The sequence below is a fragment of the Buceros rhinoceros genome, unplaced genomic scaffold (genome assembly GCF_000710305.1).
Source record: "Buceros rhinoceros silvestris isolate BGI_N320 unplaced genomic scaffold, ASM71030v1 scaffold1195, whole genome shotgun sequence".
Taxonomy (NCBI): Eukaryota; Metazoa; Chordata; class Aves; order Bucerotiformes; family Bucerotidae; genus Buceros; species Buceros rhinoceros.
The window spans coordinates 54,475-67,328 of record NW_010412233.1 but is presented as its reverse complement, the minus strand read 5'-3'; the positions used below and the strand labels follow the sequence as shown (position 1 = coordinate 67,328).

General features: G+C 36.4%; 1 protein-coding gene across 1 annotated transcript; it reads right to left on the bottom strand.

The window, feature by feature from the left end:
- Nucleotides 1-8,224: 8,224 nt before the first annotated feature.
- LOC104493595 (fibroblast growth factor 10) lies at nt 8,225-12,223 on the bottom strand (the record flags this gene model as incomplete). Its single annotated transcript, XM_010136310.1, has 2 exons — nt 8,225-8,422; nt 12,120-12,223. Coding segments are annotated over 2 exons (302 nt in total), but the record flags the coding sequence as incomplete, so codon positions are not given.
- Between the last annotated feature and the right edge of the window lie 631 nt (nt 12,224-12,854).

The following is a 12,854-nucleotide window of genomic DNA, read 5'->3' as shown; positions in this document are numbered from 1 at the left end:
TAATATTTGTTATGCTTAACTCCAGTAAGAATACCAGCCACACAAGTGGCGAGGAGTAGTCTGCTCTTACATCCAGTCTTGTGTTTCACAGGCAGTTTTCAACAAAACCTGACAGTTTTCATTTGAATTTTTTCAAAAGTAAATTTTCATGCTTAGTACTTGGTATACATAGGCCGGGGTGTTAGAAGGCTAAACCAAGAAGTCCAGGGAAAACCTTACAAGAATGAAGGGCGAGAAACATGTGATGGCCTAGGTAAACCAGGATATTTTCACTTTCTGACTGTGAATAGAATTTTTCTCATTCTACATCCACATACATGGTTTTTGCTACAACTTTGCTGTGGAGAGTGATTAAGGCACTAGAGTGACCAGGGGAGCAAAGGGCCTAATCATTTGTTCTGGATAACTGACTTCCTTAATCTGTAGACCCAGGTATTCATTTAAACTTGATGGTGGTTTTCAGTATAAATATAGGCTGAACCTTGCTGCAGGATTTTGTATTGAAATACTTTTAACTGTCCTGACGCTACCTTCCCACTGCACCTGCCAATTACCACAGAACTGCAATAATTACAGCTGTCAGCAAGACTCCTCTCACACTATATACTTCACCTCAGAGTATCTAAGAAGCAATCAGTTAAATAAATGAATAAATTAAATCTTCTCTGTCTCCACCAAGCAAAGGATACAGTACTCATTTAACAGGATAAGCAGAGCCATATCTGTTCTTCCAAAGCTGGAATCTTCTAGCTTAATCTGTATTTAAGTAAGCATAAACTGCATGCTGTATCAGCAGCACTTAGTAAGTCAAATTGGGTGACCATAAGGAAGGGGCTAACTCTTCTTTTACAAGTTTGCCGATGTTTCTATTCTATTTAATCACTGAAATAAGATCCAGGCAGAGACCAGCATGTGTCATGAATTGGCTACCAATTAAGAAAAGCAATGAAGGCTTTAAATAATAATAAAAATATCATATCCTTTCCTTCTGTTTCCCTTTCCTTGAATGAACCATAGAAAGGGAAAGAAGAAAAATACATTTTCATTTGCAACATATCTTGTGCATTGCGATTGCTTTAATAGCCAAGCTATTCTCACAATGCATATTTAACTGTTGAACGTATTTTTCATGTTTGCTAGTAAATAAATGGGCAGATTCAGGGAAGCCAAGGGTTAGCAAAACACTGAAGTGTCACTGGATCTCTGTGTCATGTTCTACGTGGAACTAGAAATGACAGTGTTATGTATGGGCATTAATGACATCACTCTCAGTGAGTCATTTTGTGAATCTTGGTGTTTGGGGACATCACTACATGTAGAAGAAAGAAGAAATCATAGGAACTTCCATAATTGGACAAGAAGTATTTTGCATATAGTTTGCAATATAAACTGAAAATTGTGTTTTTTGAAAAGATTAAATGAAGAGTGTTTTTTGAGCTCACACTTTTAATGCAGATTTTAAAACCTAAAATACATCACGAGAATACTTATTTTGTGATTTTTGTTTACATCCAATGCCCACATTTTAACTGTGATTTGTTAGCAATATTGTTGCAAAGGTCCCAGTATACTGACCCTAACATATGGAAGGTGTTTATTCAGTTTTTTTCAAGATTCTGATGTTCCTGGACTAGGCTTTATACAGGGAGGTATAAACAAATTAGCTTTTTCAAGTACTTATTTTTATCCGAAGTCTACTGATAAGGATACTAGAAGACCAAGCTCAAAATATTTTGATTGTCCTGAATAGATTATTCTACTCACAGATTATTCTAATCACAGAATTGTTTCGGTTGAAAGAGACCTTTAAGAACACGAATTCCAACTGTTAACTCAGCACTGCTCACCAGTCAGGTCACCAGTAACCATGTCCCTAAGTGACATGTCTACCTTCAGGGATGGTGATTCCACCACTTCCCCGGACAGTCTGTTCCAGTGCTTGACAATACTTTCTGTAAGGACATTTTTCCTAATGTCCAATCTAAACCTCCCTTGGTGCAAATTAAGGCCATTCCCTCTCATCCTATCACTTGTTATTTGGCAGAAAAGACTTACCCCATCTCACTACAACCTCCTTTCAGGTAGTTGTAGAGAGTGTTAAGGTCTCCCCTCAGACTCCTTTTCTCTAGGCTAAACAACTCCAGTCCCCTCAGCCACTGCTCACAGGACATTTGTTCTCTAAACCCCTCACCAGCTTTGTTGCTCTCCTCTGGACACGCTTCTGCAACTCAGCGTCCTTCTTGTAGAGAGAGACCCAAAACTGAACCCAGTATTTGAGGTGGGGTATCACCAGTGCTGAGCACAGGAGGAGGATCACTTCCCTTCTCCTCATGGCCATGCTATTGCTGATAGAAGCCAGGATGCCATTGGCCTTCTTGGCCACCTGGGCAATCTGCTGGCTCATATTCAGCCGGCTGTCAACCAACACTCCCAGGTCCTTTTCTGCTGGGCAGCTTTTCAGCCATGCTTCCCCAAATCTGTAGCTTTACAGGGGGTTGTTGCGACCCGAGTGCAGGACCCAGCACTTGGCCTTCTTGAACCTCATACCATTGGCCTCAGCCTGTTGATCCAACCTGTCCAAATCCCTCTGTAGATCCTCCCTACTCTCCAGCAGACCAACATGCTCCCTGCCCCACTTGGTGTCACCTGCAAACTTTCTGAGTGTGCACTCCATGCCCTTGTCCAGATCATGGATAAAGAGAACAGCCTCCAGTACTGATGCCTGGGGAACACCACTGATGACCAGCCACCAACTGGATTGAACTCCATTCACCACTACACTTTGGGCCTGGCCATCCAGCTGTTTTTTTATTCAGCTAAAAGTGCACCCATCCAAGCCAAGAGCAGCCGGTTTCTCCAGGAGGATGCTGTGGAAAACAGTGTCAAATATTTTACCAAATTCCAAGTAGACAACGTCCACAGTCTTTCCCCTGTCCACTAGGCAGGTTACCTTGTTATAGAAGGAGACGAAGTTATCAAGCAGGACCTGCCTTTCATAAACTCATTCTAACTCGGCCTGATTACCTCATATGTGTCATGTCACAGCACTCAAGATGATCTACTCCATAACCTTTCCTGGCATTCAGGTCAGATTTACAGGCCTGTAGATCCCTAGATCTTCCTTCTGGCTCTTTTTGTAGGTGGGCATTACATCTTCTAACCTTCAGTTCACTGAGACCTTCCTGGTTAGCCAAGACTGCTGATTAATGATGGAAAGTGGGTTAGTGAACACTTCTGCCAGCTCCCTCATTCTCTTGGGTGGCCCCATAGACTCATGTGTGTCTAAGTGGTGTAATTGGTCACTGACCATTTCTTGTTGGATTACGAGGCCTTCATTCTGCTTCCTGTCCCTGTCTTCTCACTCATTTCAGTACAATTTGAAAGAATGTTAAAGCAATTCCTTTTCTGAGTGCTGTTTCAACTTGTCAAAAAAGTAAGAGATATAAGAGAAAGCTCAATTGCTCATAAAATTTTGTGATGCACATTTTGGAAACATGGGGAATTGAGATTCTTAGACTGTTTCTAAGGCAAGAAAGTATACAAATCAGATGTGTGTCATGAAAATATTGGCACAGAGATATTAATTTTTCATTCCACTCAGACACACCTCACTGAATAAAGCAAGTCTCTGAATGCACAGCATTGAACACAATCTGATTTTTCACCTATTTATAGCTCGAAAAATAGTGCAGATTCAGGCGTAGACCAATGTTTGGCCTTTTCCCAGTCTTCAGTTAGCAAAGGAAAGGGTTGAAAGGTAATTAAGCAATTAGTAAAACAGTTTCATAATAATAATAAAAAAATCATGTGAAGTAATTTAAAACAGTTTCGATGGTGAAATAGTGTATCTGGAGCTTGGATGAATGGCTGCACCAAAGGTGGGCACTCTTTATGTTTCAGTAGTAATAGCTTGATAATTTAGTACATTATTGCAAGATAAACACAGAGTCTGAGCTTTGATGTAAATATAGACTCTGTTTTTTTCCACTGTTGTACATTGTTTATTGCACAGAACTATACAGTGGCATCCTTTCTGTGGTTTTTTTTCAGTTATTGCGATTCTCATAGCTTCCTCTTTGGACCACGGTCTTACAGGACACGTATTTCTGAGGTCACCACCAGTGTATCCATTTATCCATTATTATTAGATGCATGGGTTAGCATTTTGCATTAATTTAATAGAATGCGGTGGAATCACTAAAGGTCATGGTGAGGAATTTCAGGCGTGCAAATTCTCCTCATTTATACTGCAGTAACAGTGTCTCATGCTTCTTTTATTTTGCCTTTCTCATGAGCATATTTTCTTTACATTGTTGGAGCTGGCAAAGGACATACTGCATTTTTTTTTTTTCCTGGGATTAGTGAGTGAAAAGGCACCAGTGAGGTGTCTGATATCCCAAGACTTATTCTGAGAAAACTTCCATATAGTTAAACACAAGGTTCAAATATTTGAGCAGGTAAGCTTAACTGTAAATCATAATCTGATAGGTCTGAAGCAAATTAATTTTTCATATTCTATTTCTTGCTTATCATGAGATGGGAAACAGCTTTCTTTTTTTTTTTTTTTTTGCCTGTGTTTGTTGCTTGCGGTTGCACCAAAATTGTTTCAGTCAATGAGCTTTTTCTGAAAAATACCATCAGTAATTACACATTGACTAGCTGCAGCAGAAGACGTGTTTGTGTTGTACTTTTCTTTCTCCAATCTAATATGAAATTAGAAGTATAAATTCTACCTCACAATCTAACTTACTAGACTCAGTAATGATACTTGATACTTGAAAAGAGGGGCTGTCCTCATGCATTTGTTTCAAGATCACTCCTTGAAGCAGTTACAACAGATTGCAGTGGATACAGACCATCAGTTTCAGCAGCAGCAGGCATTACAAAGTTGTGCTCATACACTGCTATTCTTGTACTACTGAAGCTTACTAACCTTTAGCGAACTTTATACCCTGAAATGTCTTGAATGACTTCTTATATAAAATGTAACTATTTTTCCATATCTAAAGTTTACTTTAAAAATGTGAGTACATGTTCTTCTTCCTAAACCCCTTCATTCTTCCATCAAATGTGCTTGCTTTAAATTCATTGCTTTTTCCACTGTATAAACTAGGTGGATTTGAATAATTACAGAAAGAATCTAAAGTATTTGGTTGTTATTAGTCTGGGGATAGCTGACTCACACATGCAAAAAATTTAAGCAACTTAAAAATGTTCTACTGAGTTTTGTTTTGTTTTGTTTTGTTTTGTGGTTATACAGCATCAAACCACATCCTGAAGGACAACAAGTATTTTCACTTTTTATTTTTACTGTACAGTATCATTTCAGGTTAATAAAACAAACAAGGACAATAGTCTTTCTTTCTATTCTCCACATTTTATTATTTTTATTTAAATATAACATACTATACATTGTTGCTCAGTGATTTTTATTTCTCTTTACTTTTAAAAATCCCCTTGTTTTCCTTTTGATCAGGAGTCTGTTATGCTGAGGGTGATGGAAAACGGATCTCATGGTTGAGGATCTGTGATACCCTCGACAAAGTATATGCAGTTTGCTCCCACTACAGTGGGTTTTACAGTATACCAAACACAAAGCAATCATTGATTCCTTCAAGGTTTTATTATTTCAGTCAATTTTCAGAAACCACTATTCATGTCACAAATGGCTCCTGACTCACTCTGAAAAAGTGATATTTCCTGATTTTGGCCTCTGAGCAGCATGGTGTTTTGAGTACTATGATAATATGTATGCATAATCCCCTCACCAAGTCATCTAGGTAATTCTGAAAAAAGAGAATTTCATTTGTACCCTAAGTTTTCTTTAAGTGGTTATCCAATACTGCAGTCATCCAAGATCACACTGAATGTTCACTGCGGGTGGCCCATTATGTCTTGTCTTTTATTATCGATTACAAATCTAAACAGCAGAAAGTCCTTTTTATCATAGTAGTTAACTTTTACTATGACTGGCAACCGCATTTAAAATCTGAAATTCTCCTTTCCTTTCTAGAAAAATCTCATATTTGAAGAATAAAGCAGGAGATAGAATACCACGAAATACAATGTCAGATATCAGTTAAATGTTGTCTTTCAATGAACTCCTCATTTTCAAACAGTTGACTACATTTAAGGACAGGAAATACAATCTGACCATTTTGTACTTTATGGGAAAGCTATTTTTTTTTGCCTTTTCTTAAAAAACAGCTAATATTTAAATAACAGATTAAGATTGAAGTGCTGGTTAAAGATTGACTTAAATAAGTTATAGAAGATTCCAACACCACCAGCCTTTATAGAGGTTAAACATTCTCAAAAAGACACATTAAGCAAGGCTCTCCTTTGTACCAAAATACCATTTTCAAACAATAAAAATAAAACCAACATTTTCACAACAAGAAATATTGAAGATAAAACTGCAGCATCAATATAATCTCATAGTTATCACTTAAAGTATTTAGAACAAAATAATATTATACTACTTTTGTTTCTTACTAAAGACACTGCAAATGCTTATTTGTTTATTTAGTGGAATACAATGTGAAGACAGTGGTACAAATTGTTTGATGTACTGTTTTCTATTTATCTGCTCTAACAAAATGAATCTCAATATGGTTACATTAGTGAGCTATCCAGAGCTCTCTAAAATTACAGAGTAAAGCAAAACATGAAACAAACCTTATGTACCTTTAATTGAACAGGCTTCATATTATGCTTAACTTTATTATACTGCAGTTGCTCAAGTTAAGCCAAGGGACTAGTAACATTTCATAAAAATGTGCTGGATATTATGTGTTTTGAGCCTTCAGTTACTATGATGGATATAATAGGCATGCTAAAGCTGGATACCAGCACAGCTTTTTGGTTGGCTCTCATATATAATATACAAAAGAGTAATAATCTCTGATAAATGCATGAGCATGGTTTTGGATCTCCTGTCCCTCAGTCCTTATTTAGGTATCACTCCCACTATACGCCCATGATTCAACAAGCTGGTACATGCTGAATGGGCATATTAATTAAATAAGGAGTGCAGGACTGTGTTGCCTTCTTACTTACCTTTCAGGGGCCAAATTTTACACTTGGTAATTACACTGTTTAATTTTAACTTTTGCAATCTTGGTGACCTTAACAGGGCTGTTCACATCTAGGTTCCAGCCCAATGATTGCAGCAGAATATCGCACTGATTGCAATGCATTAGATCTAGTTCCAAATTGAAATCAAAGTCAGATGAATATGCACACAGATGCACTGACACCCAAGTACAGTGGCCCTTTCTCTGAATTTCAAAATAGCAGAAAGACCCTTTGAACAAAGTTTTTCTTGAAGTTTGTTCTTTAGTGCTGATAAGCAAAGAAACTCCTCCAATATAAAAGACACCCAATACCATAAATCCAAGCACTGCTTGTTTGGTCTTTTTGCTTAAGTGCAAGACAGTTTAGAAAAAAATGGTTTATACACACTAAATTCTGCCTTTAAAGCCTTGTCTAACACCTATTCTCAGAGTACTTCTGAGGTTTTGACATTTTAACCTACCAACCCCTTCATGAAGTATTGAGAAAAAGGGAAAGTAACAAAGAAGCAAATGAGGAAAACAATTAAAATCAAAAAGATATTTAACACCCTATTAAATAAATAACTTAGAGAGAAATAAAAAGAAATGAATTTAGAACATAAAAGCAAACCATAGTATTCGTTTTGTTAGAACAGTTTTACACTACTTTGCTTTTATATCTTAATCCTACCCATTCTTTCACAAGGCTTCTCCAGAAACGTCATTACTTGTGCATATGACCCAAGTGCTTCCAGTAAATGATTGCATATCTAACTGTTCATTGGATCATTAGGCTTGAATGAGCAATAAGGTCTTTGACATGAATTAGTATTCCATAAATAACTTTCCCCATGAAGATCATTCAACAGATTGTCTGACGTTCCTTAAGTTTTGTTGCAAAGATAAAAAAAAAAAAATTGTTCACACTGGCAATAACTTTCATCCCCTTTGCTCCAGATTGTGTCTTGATTATAAGATATGACACCAAACTAAATATAAGTATTTCATGTGCCAGCAATGAGCACAAAATGTTCAAAGGCTTCCCCTCCTCTCTTTTTACAAAAGCAGTTGTCTGAACTATTTGTTTGCATTTATTCTTCACGAGGATTACAATTATTCTTGATGTAAGAGCCTTTGGTTCAACTGCCTCAATAAAACAGTTCCTTCATCTATGACATTACTACCATTGGAAGAAAGTGAGCTGAAGTGTTTTTCCTTCTTGTTTTCTGTCCTCTCTTTGTGGCTCCCTTTCCATTCAGGGCCACAAACATTTGCCTTCCATTGTGCTTCCAATTTAAGGATGCATATGTGTTATATCCATTTTCTTCTATTCTTTCCTTCAGTTTGCAATCACTGTTAAACTCCTTCTGTTGAAAGAAGAAAATAAATACTCAAATTCAGAATAAACATAATCTTTCAGAGTTGCAGCATACTGAAGTTTCTAAAAATCTTTTGGAATATTTCAGCATTCTGTATGTGGCATCTTTTTAGGATTCCAGGGTATATTTAAAGAAAAGTTTCACTGTGTTCATAGCATTTAAAAGACTGCAAAAAGTGAAACCAACAAAACACATGATCAATTATTCAGTGCGTAATTATAGCAGTAAAGTGATATAATTTACTCACAGCTGAAATTAAACTTCTCTTTACTGGAATACGGCAACAATATTAAATCAAATTCTCAGTCACAAACTCAAAGTATGAGGTAGCAATCTTGGAAGCATTCATCATATTTCAGTTCTAACAAATATAACCCTCAAATATCTTGAACAAGATTATTGATACCACATGTTAAACAACTATGCATGGCATAGGCCTGCTTCTTAAAAGGAAGGTCCTTTACACCACACTGGCCATGAAAAAGGGTTTTTTTGGATGGGTGCAAGTTGCTGTTATGCTGCTGTTACGATGGATGTACCTGTTTATTTTGCTGACCTGAAGAGGGGCTTAGCCTAAAAAAAAAAAAATCAAGTATGATCCTCTTTCTTACTGACTAAATAAACTTGAAAGCAATTTTGTATATGGTACCAGTGATTAAGGTTTTCTCTTTTTAAAGGAGAACCGGTTGTCAGTTTGTTCGAAAGGATAAAAAATACAAGCATGTGGAAGCATGAAGAGGAGGACTAATTTTTTTACATAGAAATTAACAATGAAAAATTCACATTTTGTTGTTTCTGCATTTCAGAAAATAAGTTGTTATTTCACAGCTCAGACAGAAGCATGTCAGAATCTCAGAGTATGATATATGAACTACATGTGGTATTTTTAACATGTCTATGAACAAGACAACAAAAAAATTCTGAATAAGAAAACAATTTCCATGGTACAGATAGGAATTTCAGGGATGTTTTATCTTTTATTATGATCAAAATTCTTAGATATTCAGCTAATAAAGATACAGAAAGTATTCATGTTTAATAAAAAAGGACGTAAGAATATTTTTAAAATATTTTCCATTCCTATTAATTTAAATCGGAATTTTTAAACTAGTCAATACTCATTACTTTGATGCAGTAATAATTTTTAGGTCTATAAATATTTACTTAGTTGCTACTAAGACTACAGAACACATGCTTACGTTTTCCTAACTGAACTGCACTTATTCAAACTCAATTTAGCTCCCCAAATGCTCTGTGATTTGGGGATTAGCAGTCAGTTGAGCAACAACTGGTGGGAAAGACGCTATCAAGAGAAGACTCTTTACAAAATATTCACTCTTTACAATACTCACAAAGCTACATACAGATAAATTAACATTTATTTACTGTCATATGCCACCCCTGACATCAAGATATTAAGAAGGCAAGTGGCCATCAATGACTGTTCTAAACTGCAGTAACTTGTGCTGCAGCTTATTTTGTTAAGGAAACCAAATAGGGAGTCTTCTTTTTCTCCCTCATTCTAACCAAAGTCAATCAAATGGAAAAGTATTTGATGAACATAGAAACAGTCTTACTTAACTTGTTTTCCTAGATGCAGAATTATACTCAAATCCAAACTTTTATCTCTCTTCTTAGATAATAAAGAGAGAACAGATGATGTTGTGATGTGGTTAAGAAGTCTTATTGGCAGGGGTCTGAGTGCTAGCCCAGGACTGCTTTGCTCGTTTCAAACAAATTTCAGCATAGCCCTGCACCAATGTCTATTGTGCACATGCTTTAGAGCGTTTTAAAAATTTTTATTGGTTCTGTTTTTCATATCCACCTGCAATCTGCCACACTGTAGTAATATGAGTCTGACTGCAAGTCTTGGGAGGATGGGAAAAATAATAACAGAAGCATTCTTGAAATCTCCAAAGTATTATGGAGAAGGTTTTGATAAGCCATTTTACTGTGATTTTATGATGTGAATATTGAAAAATTATCTCAGCTGGAATTAAAAAAAAAAAGGCTTTCCACATTCTTATCCTATTGTCAACACTGTTTGTAATACACTATGAATTACTGAATCTTATGGCAGCAGTTTCCACCTGGTACATGAAAGCTGATTTGACTTCTTTTGTGAGTATACACTGTTGGAACGGATTCTCACCATATCAGCCGTGGCTAAAAACTTGGGTAGGAAACGTATCTCAGGCTTTGGGACAGACCATCACAAATGACTAAATTAAACACTGTAAATTAAGACGTGTGAGTTGAAGATGGTGATTTTTACTACCACCTTCATACATGTCTAGAAGCATACCCGTGATCAACAAGTGTAGCTTAACTGACAAGTGGTAACTTCATTAACAGCACAGTATACTCATACCTCTCAACAACACAGGACTGAGCACTGATCATGCTTTATTTCTGACCAGCCCATTTCTAGAAACTAAATCCACATTTACAGGAGTTTCAGAAACATTTCTCTGTTCTGATCATTCCTTAATGCAATTCTTTGACCCTGTTCAGGAGTTTACAAAGTCAGAAGTAACATTTTGAACCAGGAGTGACTAGCCACAGTGCAGATGAAGAAGGACATTTTACATAGTTTGTATGAACTAAACCCAACCCATAGAAATGTTTCCTTAAAAAAGAGGCCAAATGATTTCAAGACCTTTGTGTCTCAGTTGAGACTGATATTCATTACCTTACTGTTTTCAGCAGAGGTAGGAGATGTAGCTTGATTGCCCCCGGTACCCATCTGTGACCTGCTCTCTTTAAAGCCTGTGCGTGCTTTGAATACTGAGCAATCTGAAGATTGGCTCATAACCTTTGTAAATGACTTAAATAAGTGTACATTTATGTGAGCTCAAACTCACCAGAACTGGCAAAAAGTTGCAAAATTACCAGATATAATACCAGAGCAATATGGTGTCTGTGTAATTATGTGTATGTGTGAGTGTACACTTGAATGTAGCAGTCAGATTTATAGATCATATTGCTTACTATTAAAAGTATTTGGATAGTTAGTGGGTTTTCTATGGTTTGGGTTTTTCTTGTTTGTTTGTTTTTGGTTTGTTGGCTTTTTTCCCCGAAAGTGTCAGTAATCCCAAACTTACACAAATACAAATACAGCATTTATGGACAGTTTTCAAATGGTCCCCATATTCTGCTCGTTCAAAGCTTATCTATCTGCTGATACACAAGTCTGTGCCTCTGTATACTGCCCCTCATGTTAATACAGTCAATTTAAAGATGGCTACTCTAGAAATCTCTTCTTTGAAGTTTGTAGTTTGATAATTTGGTATGTCTGCTCCATTAGCTGAAGTTTCCAAAATTTCAAGTACACTCTATTCCTCCCAGAATTATTGCTAAATGTGACTGTACAGTCACAGAGAGAAAAACAGCCTTAAAGTATATATCATAGGGCCCTCTCAATTGGCTGCTACTTAATAAGAAACCTGACCAAAACTGTAAGCATGATAAATCCCAGCAGCTGCTTTGGTATGCTAAAAGCCTAACAAACAACAACAAAATTATGGAGAGTGGTGCTGCTGGTTTACCAGCGGGTGAAATTTTGATGAACAACTCATTTCAGCTCTAATTAGTAGAAATACACAGACAAGTGGGGTTTTCAGTACATAAGAGAGGGAACTACACTGACTGTGCAATCCATTTGGAAGGTAAAAATCATACTTACAGAGCCGTAGACTTTTCCTTTCTTGTTCATGGCTAAATAGTAGTTGCTCTTAACCGACTTAACTGCCACAACTCCGATTTCTACAGATGTTATCTCCAATATGCCTAAAAAACAAAAATTGAGCTATTTAATAACTTCATTAGAGGATTTTCTCATTACAGAAAATACAATAAACCTGAAAAATACTAAACAACTAATATTCAGAACCAATTGACAAACAAATTTTAGCAAAATTCTTCTCCAAACCACTGCAAGAATATACACAAGCACTGTTTCAATTAACATGTTTCCCTTGCTAACCCTGCATTTTAAACCCCATAAATAAGGAAACAGCTCCACTCTTCTTAGTATAGATTCTACTAGGATATATCAGAAGAGACAGCTGAACCACAGCATTAAATTAAATTTATAGCATATGTCAATAGAACATTAGATTTACCCCAATCTTCAGAACCAGTGGTAAACTATTTAATCCTCGTAGGACATTAAGATAAACCAAATCTCTTGGCTGCACTGAGCTGATAAATTCACTTTTGGCAAGTGTGTTGACATTTTGGGATACAGTAAGACTAACCCTAATGGCCACATTATCTTTGTCTTTCAGATATCAAAAACATTTTGCTCTGTTTGTAATAAATATGATTAATTTTTTTTTTAAACAAACTCTTTCTGGAATACTGGATGGCTCAAGGGGCCATTAATGGGAAACATAGCTTTCCACCTCTGTATTTCCTG